Source organism: Odontomachus brunneus, unplaced genomic scaffold (assembly GCF_010583005.1).
Source record: "Odontomachus brunneus isolate Ranch 3 - 2012 unplaced genomic scaffold, Obru_v1 Obru_scaffold_001, whole genome shotgun sequence".
NCBI lineage: Eukaryota > Metazoa > Arthropoda > Insecta > Hymenoptera > Formicidae > Odontomachus > Odontomachus brunneus.
Window position 1 is genome coordinate 3,617,325 of NW_022639451.1, and position 16,183 is coordinate 3,633,507.

Below are 16,183 nucleotides of genomic sequence, written 5' to 3' on the forward strand. Positions count from 1 at the left end.
TCTCTCTCTCTCTCTCTCTCTCTCTCTCTCTCTCTCTCTCTCTCTCTCTCTCTCTCTCTCTCTCTTATTCTCTTATCACAATCACATTCTCTCTTCGATTCTCTTTCTCTCTCATTCTCGCTCAAGCACACACGCGCGCTCGCATAGCTACATCAATATCTTGAAAGATACCTATTTAGTGATCGATCGATCGCGCTCTCTACGTATATAAGTTTATATAATCTTAACATATAGCACAACATTGCTGAACGCGCGAGTCTCGCATCGGACACAGTGTTGGATGAGTGTGTCGCGTTGCGGGTATTCGCTGATCAATTAACTCGAGAGAACGGTGTCTCTCCGCGCGATTCGTCTCGCCGTGCGAAATCCTCGCCGCGGAGTCGTAGCAAGCGAGCTAAATCGTCGAACAGTAATCGTCGTTGTCAGATAATTAGGCGCTCCGAGGGGTCCTTCCTCCACCCCTTTTTGCGCGCGCTCGCACGTGACGCTCGTCACGTCCGAGCGCGGTGCCTCGGTTGGTCGCAATTAATCAACTAGCTAATCCTAATGGTATGTTACAATCTGTTCGTACGCACGAAGGACCGGGATCTATGGTGAGTTTCGAGTTTTCGCGAGTATCTCGTCGGGTCTCCTCTCGTGCTCCGCGCTCGACGACACAACACGTTCTCGTTTATGTTTCCCGATGTTCGGACAGGAGTAGAAAACCCGATTACTACCGATCGATCAGGCCCGGCTTACGCTATCTTTGGTCCTCTAGCCGCTATGATTCGTTGCCAGACATGCGAATTTCGTGCGAAATTTCCTCGTCATCGCCCCTCCGCCAGTCGCTTTCGTTCGCTCGGGACGGATAATCTTGCGGGAATTTTGACAAGCTGAATCTATTTACACAAGCTCTCTCTTCCTTGTTTCTTCTTTTTCTCCGTCACATGCAAGATTTCAAGTCCATTCCGCGCGCGGAATCCCCGACTGCGCGCCTCTTCTGAAATGAGCGATGCGATAGAGAAATATCGTAGAAGTCGATTCCTTGCGATACTACATATAGGGACGAAGTATTACAAAATATTTAACGCATACGTACAGGTCATATTAACAGCCATATCCTAAGATTTTTGTTATCTATATTTTCCGTAACTTCGGGGACAGAGAAAAGTGATTTAACGAAGGTTTCGCAAAAAGTGGCTTCACGACTGAAGGAGATCCGAAAATTAGGAAGGCTTACATATCGATCGCTTTTCTTTCCTTCTTCTCTATTTTTTCTGTTTTTTTTTTTTTTGTTTTTGTGTGGGAGAAGTACGGCGTGTGTATGTCGGTCGTATGGCGTGGCGTCGTTGATTTGACGATACTCAATTGTCATTAATTGTTCGAATGGTTTATTCGATCGATTTTCGTAAACACGGGTGGCTTTGGCTTCGACAGACTATGACACGTGAGATACACAAATAGTACTATATATTCACAATCAGCTCAGAGCTCTCTGAATACAAATGCATCGTGTGTACATGTTAATTATCGCACTTAGGCTCAGATATCGATCGCGAAACGGAAAGGAAAGCACAGCGAGCTTTCGTCGGGCAATCACGACGTCGGATCAATCGCGCGTTCATTACGCTACTGCAACGTAATTATGCGTGTTCCGTGTCAACGCGCCCGACTGCCGCGTGGCAATTATTTTCGCGATGGTAAAACGCGCGCGCACACTGCCTGTGGATTTGACGCGATCCGCAAAACACGTGTACGAACTGAGGAAGTTTATCGAGAAAGTAACTGTGATATCTGCACCTAGGTGCACCATACGAAACTTACGTGTACATCAAACACACAAATGCTACTCACGTATTTAGATAAGACGTGGACGCATCGATACAGTAGTCACAAGTGATATTCAATAAATACGATTCGGTTACACGATGACACCGAAAGAAAGGCACATTCAGGCACATTGTTCACAATAATGACAGGTCAGTCAAGTCGCGGCGAATCGACGCCATCCGCGAGAGCGCACGAAAGCGCTCAGAGATCCCCTCGATTCTCGACTTTCATACTTTCCGCCTCGACTCACTTGCCGTTACCACGACTTCATGCATCCAAGCGTCCGTGTGTGAGATACGAGATGTTCGTATATATTCTTTTTCGTTCACATAGCGACTTATTTCAACATCTTCCGCTGGGTGTCACGCGTGGGAGTTACAAAGATCTTCTCTACGGTAGACGATTGTCCACATCGGATGTGTAAATCGCGCGCGCTATTACAAAATACGACGATCTGTGCGGGGTCGCTCAATTTTTAATGCGTCACCATCATTCCCGACAGACAATTCGTGCAATCGATCATTTCCATGGGGAACGCAGTATAAATAATAAAATTACGAAGCAGTAATGTGTATGAATACATGTGTTATCCTGCACATGCGCCTCATACGCACATAGTCTTACGTCGAGAAAATATAATACATATGTATATGCGTGCGCGTATATATGTACAGTGTGTTCTTCCATCGCGTTGTAAATTTCACAAGGGCAGATAGGGTGTTTTCTGTGATAAAATTTGTAATCTTTTTTTTTCCTTAAGCTTAATTATTAATGTTCTGGTAGTAACGCGTTAAAATCGAAGTCCGATCGAGTGAAGCTCGCGAGGATATCTCGAAGATATCTAAAAAACACGTGTGAACTTCTTTGATTTTCAATAACGCACGACTGGAAATTTACTATCCTATAATGCTCATCGGATTGATTCCAATCAGTTTGGTTTGCATTGACACCCTTTGGTGTCAAACATAAAATTTTCAATTTTTCTTTTAATTATATTAATGTATTTAATGAAGTGGCAGTAAGAAAAAAATTGTATTTTTAGAAAAAAATTGGTAGCAAAAGAGTTAAACGCGTGATTGTTCTGTTGATTTGTATAAATAATTCGCCGATTGCTTGCGTGCCTCGCGACTGTAGTTTGAAACTGGAGGAGGCACTGGTGGAGATTTCAACGAAAAATATTTACACAATTCTGCTTTCTACAGCTGAGAATGTAAGCGAGATTGGCTTGCACTGGTAGGCGGTGACCTTCGACGTGGCAGAGGATGCTCGAATTACGCCACTCTTCCGAATGTTTATTGCGCAATCACGCGTGCAGACTGTTATCGTATTTATATCTCATGCTTTCGAGACGAGCGGTCTCAAGGGCCAATCCGTGTCGTTTTCGTTGCCGCGCAGTTCTCTCTTATTCCGTTCGAACGCATATAAATTGTCTCAACGACTTTTGTCGTTGCCTTCCGGGGCAACTCGTTGATCTCCGACTGACACTTCCAGACGAATGTTAAACATACGTTGACGCCGTATCACTACGCTCGTTGATAGCTCGCTGACATTAGGACGATAAAAGGGAAACGATGCGAAACTAACGTCGCGCCTAATTGAATTTATATTCAGCCCGATGAGTGCACGCGCGACGTCGGCGTGTCACTCAAGAAGGAGAAGCAGCCGGCATTAGTGTGTTTCGCGCGTAGTACATTGCGCCACGTCACTGGTGTGCACAAACGCGAAGTGCTACATTTCGAGATGATCCCCATCGATACACGCGCATCATATGTCACCGGAGCGCCGGTCGTTCGTCGAGCTACACATGACGCGCGCGTGTTTCAAGGTGTTCGTCGTGAAGGCGCACATGTCACTTCGCGTCACCTCGAAGTAACGTCCAATGGTCCATCTTCGATTATCACGTGTCGTATATGCATCACGGAATACTATCACAGTGTCGTAACTACAACGTGGCAGCGTCGCTCGAGACGCGACAATCGGCTGATAATCGGCGCACACTTGGTCGCAAAAGTCGAAGACGAGGGAATTGTTTTTTATAAGCACAAGATAAACGTCAGAGACGAATTAAATAATAATATAATAAATTGTGCATGAAATAATAATATAATAATATAATAAATTGTGAGAGATGAATTAGAAAAATTTTAAATAATAATAAGCACAAAATAAACGCCGGAGAATTCCACAAGATGATTTGGGACTCAGGTTTCCTTCAAAAAAATCCCAATACTTCACGTTGAATATTCGAGAGATCGAGTCTCGCTTGCGACCAAGTGAATTCGCGCAAGTATCAACGCATTTATTTTCGGCGCGTCGCGAAGTAAAGTCGCGGATGGAACACTCGCAAGAATAAATTATACAGAACGAACAGACGCGATAGAGAGAAAGAGAAAGTAATTGTTGACTTCGTCTTCGACACAAAGTTAATCCTACAAGTGCCTTCACTTCGTTAAACTCCGCGTGTATTAGGCTCTTGCCAGTGCTGGTATTAATCGACAAAAATTCTTTCTTTGATTAAAATAATCAGCAAACTTATAATCCAAATTAATCAATTATCATATACAATCACAAATAATTTCGTATAGATTGATGAAATTAAATATTATTCAAATTTTTATGTGAGTGATAATTTATTCCATCAGTTAATTAAATTACTTTAATGTGATGGACTATACACTGATTAATTAATTTATAAATTAACAATTAATGAGTGAATTGATGAATTAATTGATTGATAAAATTAATTAATTTATTAATTAATATATAATCACTCACATCAAAGTTTGATTATTAATTCATCCAATTAATTAAACCGTAATCATCAATCACGAATAATTTAATCGGTTGATGAAATTAATTATTAATTCTAATAACTGGAATCACTTACATCAAAATTTGATTAATAATGAGTCGAATTAAATTAATTCTGCTGATTGATTGGCGGATTATTTGAGTTAGAAAAGAAATATTAATCGATTAATATCCAAAGTCGGCTCTCACCCACGCGTGCCACGCCACGGGTGTCCGCTGACGCACATACTCGAAACGCATTGCTCTGCACGACGTTCGAGTTCGGGGACTCAAGTACATATCGTTTCTCGCTTTCGGCGACCCCACGAGCACACGACTTGATCCTGATGGGTCCCGGCGATATCGCGCGTGTGCGGTCTAACGATACGTACCGCGCAGGTTGCCGGAGGCCTCCTGCGTTCACGGACAAAGCGTCTGTCAGGTGAACGAATCTCAGCTACTGCCGGGCACGGGTATCATGTGGTAACCCGAAGGTGTCGACGATGGTGGCGAGTGCCGGTTGCCGTTAGGCTGCGACGATACCTGTAGAGCGCGATAATCGAGCGCCGGCGCCGCCGGGTGCTGACCTTCCCGGTGCCTCCGCAGGTCGACCTTCCTCTGGAAGGCCTTGTCGCAGAGGCCGCACTGGAAGGGCTTGTAGCCGGTGTGCTTACGCATGTGCGTGATCAGGTTGCTGCTCTGGGAGAACGCCTTGCCGCACACGACGCACTTGTGCGGTTTCTCGCCTGTAACACGTAAACGAGACAGAGGTGTCTCGGATTAGCGCTCATGCACTCATTGTCGCTTATGGCTACATTGAGAGAAGAAGAATAGTTAATCTGACTAAAATTATAGAGAGAGTGTTATTCTCTTGGCCCTTCATTATTTTTTATTTCTTAGATATTTTTCTCTCAATATACTATACGTATACGTACTATACGTATATGACATATAAAAAATATTCAAGTAATTACAATAATTTGTAGTAAAGAGTCAAACATGCATAACAATTTTAAACAAATATATAGTAATTTTGATCATCATTTCTATATTGTTCGATATTATAAGATTTGTAATAATGTTGTAATTTTAACATTTTCATAATAACGGTTATCACCTTGGTCGATAAATAATTTGTTCCTATTAAGTTCCTATTAAGCAATAGAAATGCGATTTAAGAACGAACTAAACTTTCCAACTGACCCAAAAAACAGCACATATTATTAATTATCAGTACTAACCAACACTCACCAATTGAATGTATACCAATATCAATTGAATATTTACTTTGAAGTTTTTTTTGTATTCCGCGACGTGATTGTGAAGTATCTAATTGAGTTGCTATGAGACATGATGTGTCTCCAATCACAACTGTAATTACTATTACTAAATGAAGTAAATGAACATCTGCAACCATAAGTGGTACAAAACTCGTAATCGCGCGCGGAGAACGTGACAGACCGATTCCCATCGCTGACGATTACATCGTCGGCCCGCGGACAAACGACGCGAATTACGAATGCGCGCGTTGTAAATTCGATTATCGCCGGGGAAGACAACAGGCGCGCGGTCTGGAATAATGAGCCAAGGTTAACCAAACGCAGCTGAATCAACCAATAAATCGCGCGCGTCGCTGTCGACCGACGGTGGAGCATTTGCGTCTGACGACGCGTGACTCAAACACGGCCGAGCCACCAAAGACGATCGTTTGCTGTCTATTTTATCCGCTCTATTTTGACTAGAACCCTCGGGCGCGAGTCGCGCAATAATAATTATCTCGAGAATAGACACAAAAGAGTGGACGGTGGAAATATGTCGCCGCTGACGAACGCTTGACGCGTAATCAATTCCAGGCCGATGCGATTATCGACTCAAGACGGCGGCAAAATTCAGAGGGAACATATCTCGACAATCGTAGATCTCTCTTGAGCGGTCTAAAAATAAAAGGTGAAGAATAACGCAGCACCTTTCCGGTTTCTTATCATTCTCGATGTCACAAATGAACTTCATTCGCCACACATGCACTTCTGGCGACGGAACGGCACAATAATAACAATCGTTTGCTTCATCGCGTAATTCCATAGCGCGACAAGTACAGTTTCATCAGTGGAAAGTGCCGCGAACGGCATCATTTATTAATGTCACTCGCATAATCTTGCACGTATCTTGCAATTGCTCGTGATATCGTTACATGAGAAAAAAAATACTCAATTTCTCGGCTAATCGCCCGCGCGAATCTTGACGCTTAAGAACGATCGTCCTGCACGCAGATCGCGGCCGCATAGTGATAGTAATAATAATAATAAAGAGAGAGAGAGAGAGAGAGAGAGAGGAAGGAGAAGAGGAAGAGAGAGAGAAAGAATGACAATACTTGTGAACTTTTGTCGCGGCCTTCTGAAAGTCCACCGTCGCTCGTCTAACGACGATCGACCGACGGCGATAGTACCAAGCAAACAGCTGTGCGAGGACCCGTTGCTCTCTTTCTCGCTCTCTCCCTCTCCCTCTCTCGAAATTCCGAGCAAACAGTTTTACGATTGTAAAGCGACGATAAAAACGTACGTAAGCTGGCGGATGCCTCCGAATGTTGTAACGCGACGGAAGGCGTCGTCGTTAAGATTCTATCGAAAAGAAATTAATTCCGCACGCGGACGTCGCGCGAGCGCTATCTCTCCCTCTCCCTTTCTCTCCCTCCTCTCTTCCTCTTTTTTTTCTCTCTTTCTCTTTCTCTCATGTAAGCGTGCATAAACAGCGGTGGAGAGAGCTCACGGAGGTGTCGTGGAGAAAAACGAGCAACCATTCGCGGAAGGAGTATTTTATGTCATCGTATGAAGCGCGACGAGTAATTGCAGAGTATTTAATGCTCGCGCGGGAAGATAGGATCGGTGACGAAAAATGTTCGAGAGAGAGGGGGAAAAAGAGAGAGAAAGAGAGAAAGAGAGAGGGAGGGATAAGCATTTACGTCTAATCAAACATTAATTGAAGTCGGCAAAGAATATCGCGGGAGAAGCGTGAGAGTCAACGGCGCGCGTAACGAGCGAAGATCGATTTCTTGTGTATCTTGCTCGCAAGAAAGAAATTTTTCTTTCTTAACACGATCCTGACTCACCGGCGCGGTTGTCAGTACAAACGGATATTCTTTTCTTTAAATTAAATTTACCGAGACGTTTCGTTTCCATATATTACCGTCGGAATTATCGCCCACGGCGCGGACACGGACAATGGGCGAAGTCGATGACGGTGTCGCTTTGTTGGAGCAGGCACCGTTTTACTTCCACCATCCTACACACGAAGGAAAATACAATTATCGTAATTGTACCATCTATGATTCAATTTTTATATATGTATCGCTCGACGTAGGGGAAAGTACCGTCGCCTGTTATTAATATTTCAAGACAATTTGTAGACTTAGCGCAAACATGTCGCGGATCTACTGTGTATATCTTACAGTAAATTGTTCGCGTTACACTTATTGACACAGCGAATTGATAACCGCGAAATATACGTCGCGAGGAATCCGGTTGAAGATCGTATGTTTTTCTTTTTGCAAAATATTAATTTATATCATTATACTATGGACAATATTAGTCGACGATATCTCTTTTTATCAAAGCTCGTTGGGGTACACAGAGAGAATTTTGTAATCTTTTTTTCATAAAAATTCTTTTCAATTGTACTACACTTTTGGTGATGCAAGGATAGAGTGCCAGTAAGAGGTCTATCTTGTTAAGGAACATAGCAAATTTTTTAATAACATATTTTAGTTCTTGAAATATAAGTAGCACATACAAAATGAAGAAAGCTAATTATACTGCAGAATGTCGATCTATTTCTCGGTTACAAAATTCTGTAAATTTTTTAGTAAATTTTTACTACAAAATTTTCCCCGTGTCTATCAAACACGAATTACAGGTTTTTCAAGAATTTAATCCAGAATTTTTTTAATCCAAGAATTTAATTTAATTTTAAAAATAATTTAATAATTCAATCAAAAGGATAATAAATTATTGCAGAATGTCGATATATTCCTAATTTTTACTTTAAAATTCTGTCTGTGTCCATCACTACACATTCTTCAAGAATTTCATTCAGATCCTTCTGCACACACTTTATCCACTCAGTTTCACCGAATCACGTAAGAGAAGTGTCATTTGTATCATTGAAGCATGATGTATCCCTGTACATTAAATTTCTTATGGACAATATTTTTAAGAACGTCGGTGCAACTGAGACAGACTACGCGAGCGCGATAAGAAATGTTGCGCGCGAATAAACACCTCCGTGCCAGCGTTACTCGAGCGAGCGTATTGGACAAAAAGTCACGCGTGGTTCAACGACAATGACGCACGTGTGTGATTTCGCAAAATTTACTCGCGACAATTTTATTGCGAGCCGAGCAACTCTCATGTACTCGTTCGAGTCGCGCCGATTCGATATTCACCCGCGCTCGTTACGCTCGCAACTAATAGGATGGTAATATGTTATTCCGAATGTAAACTTGCAAATGCCGCGCGTTTAATTGCGACACTTGCTCGGGGCAAGCAGAAGCGACCTATTGTTATTCGGCACACGTGTTACGCCACGTAGGCGGTGACGGCGACACGTTGTTCGAGCATGTGCTACATTGTCGTCATGAGTGCGTTCTTCTTAGCCGCTGCTTTATCTCACAATGTACTTCCCTCACTGAATGACGAGCAAGAAAGAAAGAGAGAAATAAACGCGCGGAATAAATACGACGACGACGACAACGAATTTCAGAAAAGACGATCAGAACATCCACGTTATTGCAGCGACTATAGGCAAGCGCCTGTGTCTTCTAAAGCGAAGCTTTATCAGAGATTCATTAAAAGAACTCTCGCACCATTCATGATTCAGCGCCTCCATTGGCCGCGCGACCTTCGCGAAATTGCAGATGTACACTTGGCGAAATTAGAGACAACTTGGCGCGCACGATAACGATAACAGAAATAACGCAGTGGCGACTCTCGCGCGAACGAACGAAGGAACGAGTGTAATTTCGAGCTAATTCCGACCTAAAGGGGAACTAATATTCGGATCGAAGGCGGTCGATTAAATCACACTTACACGCGCGTCGGCGTATTTGCCGACCGGGGCAAACGAGGAGAACGCGTACGGACGTTACGCAGCTCGCAGGGGGGCGGCAGGCTGACTCGTGGAAAACTCGGGAGGAAAGCGCGCTCGTGTGACAGCGCCGGTGTTTGCCTTGGACTTTTTTAATTTCTCCGCTGCGCGCGATGTCGCCGTCACATCGCGCTCGCGCGCGGAAGGACGAGGATGTACGATTCTCGCGGCAGGCGGACAATATTTATCGAGAGTGTCAGCGACCCACGGACGTGCGTATACACACCTCGTCCTACGTGCGCCTATCGATCCATCTCGACTCTCATTACCGGCCCCTTACCGGCCGACTTAAATATTTACCGGGCTGAAACGTTTGCTTCGCGGCCGATTATAATGATAGGAGCGCGAGTAGCGCGCCTCTGTGTGCGCGCACGCATCCGTGTGCGAGACGCACACTCCGCGAGTCCTCTTAATTATGCAGGTCCGTCTCTTCTAACGAACCTGATGTAATAGCGGCATATCGACTACGGACGGGCCGGCGGGATCGATTCCGTGCGGATTTTTCGCGTCGCCGCCGCGGAAGCTCGTTAGAGAATGTCCGGCCACGCGGTCCCGACAATCCGTGTGCTTTCGAGAAGGAAGCGTTCGTCTCTTTGAACTTGTAGATTATATCTGAATTTTTTTGGAATTGTCGCGAAAGAGGATTAATCTCTTGTTATGGATGGTGTGAAGTGTCTTACCGTGAGATTGTTAAACATTTTGATGGTTACAAGCGATTGTTAAATAGCTTCACACTTCGCCAACTACTCGAGATGACGATTATCGCTATTGCACGTTATATTTCTTATATACAATTAAAAGTTATACGGAAAAAACAACTCCGTTAGAGTAAATAAATTTTCTGTTACTTGAGAACTAGATTGAAAAACTCGATTGTAGAAGCAGAAAGATTCTTGTAGAAACTTCTTACCCAAAAAATCAATTACTCTCAGTTATTTCAACTGAGTTTTAACGCAGCTCAATGTTCAGACGTTTTCGGTCACAATAACAGAGATGTAATTTCTCGTTAGCGAGTTCTCCGTCTGTTCCCCTGATTCAGTTACCCGAACTGAAATTGTTTTCCGTGCGTTAATTAATCCAAATATTTCTGTTTTCTGGATTAATTAATTGTCATGAGAAATGCATAGCTAGAGGTGGATGCAGTAACTATCGATGTATCGAATCGATCTATTGAATCGACCTATCGCAACGCAGCCGCGGCACCGAGCCTACAGATGGCGCCATTGTAGCAACGCGAATTTCGACGATTGCGTGCGCATTTCCGGCCTTTTTGCGTCGACCAACCGTCATTAACAGATCGATCAACATCGCTCCGCGTCTTTTGTCAATCGAAAGGGAATCTCGTACGGAAATAAGTATCAGGAATATCGAGGATAGCGTGTGCGATCGTCGGGACGTATCGTAAGTACGTTATTAAGGAGTAATCTTCTCGTCTCTCGTTATATAGAGCTGGTGCTTGTCGCGACGTCTTGAGTCGGCGTCTCTTACATTTGTTATTACCACTTGCAGTAGCAGTAGAACCGGACGATCATCGGATTTATTAATCAGGAGTTAGGGCCATGGCACACAAAAAACTTAAGCAGTAAAACGTAAGCAGTAAGCAAATTGACCAATCATAGTAGCTGATTTTTCTTACGATCCAAGAATCAACGACTGTAATTGGTCAATTTGCTCACTGCTTACGTTTTACTGCTTAAGTTTTTCTGTGTGCCATGGCTCTTAGAAACGCAAATTTATGTTTCAGATTTGGTAGCAGAATGTGGTCGGCACTGACGTCGAAGTGTTGGTAGGTCATAATAAAGGGGTACAATATCATCAGATTTAAGGTGGTGGGTTTTTAGTAGAAAATATCGCTGAGGTCAATGTGACTTACATTAGTTGTAAGTTTTCACATGTGTATGTTTTGTTGTATGAGATATACTGCTTGAAGCAATTGGAAGTTCGCCTTTTCATGTACCTATGTTATCCAATAGATACATTTAGTATTAAATAATTAAATTTCATATCTAATTTAGAATTTTAGAATTTTTTGCAAATTGCAAATTATTTGTAAATTATTTGCATAAATTTGATATTTTAGCTATTCACTGTTCGATTTGAGCCATGGAATTATACAATTCGTTTAACGCAAGCTTTCGATTGTTTCAAGTAGCGTACAATGCATAGCAGAACTGCACCACCGCTGGCAGAATTTACGAGCATTCTACTCGTTCTATCGAATTGCTAGTACACTTGCTATACACTTGATATCGTAATACAGCAGACGTTAACGAAATAAAAACATTATGTAATAAGATATTCTAGAGTGATTAGATGCGTCATAGTTTCTAGAATGCCGGTTACATCCGCCTTTCTAGCTACGTGTTTCTAGCATAACTATTAATTAATTAGTCTAGAAAATGAGAATATGCTCAAAGGAGAAGTGACGTTTTGACAGCTGGATGTTTCGTATTAATAGAGGATTACTTGCTTACGTATACGCGCAATCCGCAGATATTAGTTATTATTATATTTATAAATTACATATTGAGACAAAAAATACCTAAAAAATATTTATTTAGTGGATACTAACATTTACTTAAATTTAAATTATTCTATAATATTAATTACTATATATAATTCTCTCTCTATAAGATTAAATAAATAGAACAAATATTCACCTCCATGAAAAGTTAAGGTTAAAAGTTAAGATTAAAAAAGATATATTTTTTACTTATTTGAAAAATATTTTATATTTATACAATTAAATATCTTTCCTGTCAGTGCAAGTAAACAAATAACCTTCTTTATTGACACAATCGCGAAGTCATCAACACGTGGCTAGAAACGCGAGTGCGGTTGGTCGAAAATTTGGAGCGAATCTAATGAAGCATTCGCGGGACTGAGTGTACGCACACACATACGGTGAGATGACGCGAGCGCGACGACATTAAACTAAGATCTATCAAAACCTACCGAACGCCCCTTTCTTTGTTTTCCCATTCGCCCGGGGCTGGACAACGCGCGGCGAAATCATAGCGTTTGCCGACACAATTTGCGACCAACATACCATTTCGCTTGATACCCGCGCATTCGAATTCGATTACTCTTTCGAGAGCGACCGCGACGACGGTTGTTTCAGCGAATGACAAGGTACGGCTGTTCCGCATATTATCCGCGAATACCTGCGTAGGCGAAAGTTCACTGGAAACACGCAGCCGGCGAGAACGATCAAGAGAGAGAGAAAGAAAGAGAATAACCATCGCCACCGTCATCGACGGTATTTTTCCGTCAATTGCTGTCTGGCATGCGGAAAAAGTTGTCCCCCGATCAATCGTCGGAAGCGATCATCACCCGACTTATTCTCGTATACTCTCCTCTTTTCCTTTCCCCTTCCGGCTAAGCCCAGCGCACGGCTCGACTCGGGGGATCGTATCGATCGGCGGGAAAGTCCGACGGACAGATCTAAATTGCCGAGCAAGAGAGCACGCTTTGACGATGATGGGCGAAAGTGCGCGCCAAAGTGCAAGAGAAAGAAAGAAAGAGAGAGAGAGAAAGACGAAATTTTTCGTCAATGACCGTTATCGCGGGTGGGATTATCGATACGCGTTGTTACATTATGGACGACGGACCTCGCCGCACCGCGCCGCGCGATGAATAATTCGGTCGCGGCGATGCGAAATGCATTACGCGCGACTATATGCACCGCGCTGCACGGTGCACGGTTATATTCTAATGTGCGTACATACGTTCGTCTCGGGAATGAATCATTGACGGGGATATCGCGAGCGCTTCGATCGCTCGCGGCTCGCCGATGATACTTGTCAAGTTCGCCCGAGATCAGCCGTCGCGCGGCGATAATCAACCGATCGATGGCTGCCTTGCACGGTGCCAATAAGCATTCTTATTTGAACTTCTTCCGCAACTCGGTGAGATATATATATATTTTGCTCTCAACTAGGAAATCGAATATGATGTGTTACTTCGTTATTACATTGAGGAAAACATTTGAAAATTTATTTGTGGGATATAAAGTTTATTTTTGTAAAACAAACTTTTATCTCGCAAATAAATTTTTAAGTATTTCCTTCACAATGTATTTTCGCGCGCTAGTTAGATTTGGTATTATTTTTTCTTATCGCGAAAATATCGAGAGAAAGAGAGATGGTAAATTTCTTTTAATTCTCGCGCGCGAGAATATCCTTATTAAATATTCTTGTAATTAATTGTAATCGATCGATGAGTGCCTTGCACACTGAAAACATACTTGAAAATTTACTAAAATATAAAAAATTAATAACAAAAATAAATTCTGTTTCACAGAACTAAAGTTTATTTCGTAGAAACAAACTTTATATCCCACAAGTAAATTTCCAAGTACTTTTTTTCCCAGTGCATGATGCAAATAGGCGTTGTTACTTGAACTTCTTCGATATATATATATATATATATATATATATCCCCCAATTAAAGCATCGAATAATCCGTTACTTCGTTCTTATCTTTGTGTATTGCTGCTGAATTCTTTTTACATTCGCGGTTAAACCAGAGGTTGTTTTTTTTTACCGCGTAAACGTTGAGAGAAAATATAAAAATTTCTTTCATTTCTCGGTATCGAGCATCCTTGTAATTAATCGTAAGAGGAAATGTGAAGGATATATCAGGCATTCCGTGTATAGGAAACGCGCTTATAGGTAAAATGAGCACAATTACCGATTCATAGTCCTACGACCCAAGATATCAATTTCATTTCCTGGAATCAATGATATGGTGCTCCCCTAATAATCCCCCTACTAACTTCAAGAGAAGGAAATTATAATGTCATGTTAATGTGAGGGCAAAAGCTAACTTTGAAACGAGTTTCGACTCTCAAACGTTGTCGCAGAGATATTGATAGTGAAAACCCCAAATCGCGGATATTGAAACTCGAGGATTCCGTCAAGGGAGCGAATAATATTTTTCACTCGACGCTTTAACATTCGATCGATACTTGATACAACGGAAATGTGTTGCTCGACATGACTCATATTTTTTTCACATTGCGCCCGAGCTAGGTCCGCGAGCGAGCGGACTCTGTTTGAGATACAAAGTAATCGTGATAAGTGATCGTCAATTATGCAGGAAATCAAATTGCAGTGGCGATATCGCCTGAAGCGCCCTAAGAAAGGCACTCGTCTGATGGTGACAATGAGGCCTGCCGCGTATCCCACATCTAGGAATCATTTATGCGACATGCTTTCGTCGCAAGACGCTTCGTCGAAATAGCTTTAAATCTTTATTTCTTTTTCTTTTCGGGCGAAACGTGCTATTAGAGATACCATTAGAACAAACGTACTACCGAGTGGACATTAGAAAGACGTTATCAAGGCAGTTTACTTTGTAAAATAGTAGAAACTATAGAACCTGCTTTCCGGGAACGCTTTGGTCACGGGGGGAAAGGAAACTTTTGTTGAAATATCTTTGAATCTTTATTTCTCGGACACGATTTATGCGTCGGGAAACTATCGCGAAGCCTCGCACTTTGTGCAGAAATCATTAAAACTATAGAACGTTTCCGAAGAAGGAAATTTCGAAGCCCGACCGGGCGGTATCCCGAAGAAAGGGGAAGAGCGAGTAGTGAAAATTTTCGCACGAACGTTCTTTTTAACTGCAATATTTTGCCAACGTTCCAGGAGAAATGAAATTTCAAACACCTGCGGTGCAAACACTTATCTCGTGCTTCCTTTTGCATTTTCCACCGTAGCTTGGAATGGAAAATTACGTATCGATCAGTATTAATTTACCGTCATAGCAATATCAGTATTGTTATGGATAAGTGTTACGTACACCGTCGATTGAGTCACGTTAGGATATTTTGGCCGGTCTAAACCTAAAGAGTTGCATGTTTAATGAACTTTAATAAGCTCACTATCGTCTGCAATTATATTTCAAGGAGGTTGCTCATTGACGAACCACACGTAATTTTTCCTGCTAATTATCGTAAACATAACTAATTCTCATACCGGTCTTTATGCAGTATATACTCGCGATACGCTTGTACGTTATCTTCCTGTTTGCAAGATTAAGGCATATATGTGACCGTCAATTGTCTGGACTTCAGTTTTAAACTGTTGACGACCAATGATTCCGAAAAAAATACGAAAACGAATTTATTCACCTGTCTGAGTTTAAATCATTTATTAATCTTTCGCATGCAACGTTAGCGTCCGTGAGGCCCGAACGAGTATTTAATTGCTCACCAACTTTTATAAGGGCTCTAAGAATATTTAAAAATAGCACAAATCTGTTTGCAGATTTTAATTTTCTTGTGCTGCTGTCTAATAGCTGAGGCTCTTCTATATCTCAAAAATATTGATTTTCAACAAAATTATATAGTAGTTCGAAGTTGACTCGGTCTAATATATAATAAAGAATATTTATTCAGTGTGTACTATATAATAATATATTTACTCACACTAATATACAA

General features: G+C 42.0%; 1 protein-coding gene across 3 annotated transcripts in view; it reads right to left on the reverse strand.

The window, feature by feature from the left end:
- Positions 1-35: 35 nt before the first annotated feature.
- The window catches only part of LOC116850949 (zinc finger protein 2 homolog), a 148,441-nt gene continuing 132,293 nt past the window's right edge, over positions 36-16,183 (reverse strand). For 2 of the 3 annotated variants that reach the window (XM_032829993.1, XM_032829864.1), the window contains one exon: positions 1,236-5,345. In XM_032829993.1, the coding sequence (XP_032685884.1) occupies positions 5,053-5,345 (293 nt within the window). In that variant the 3' untranslated portion in view covers positions 1,236-5,052. Of the gene's footprint in view, positions 980-1,235; positions 5,346-16,183 lie in introns of those variants that run through there. The other variant, XR_004379508.1, reaches the window with a different exon arrangement.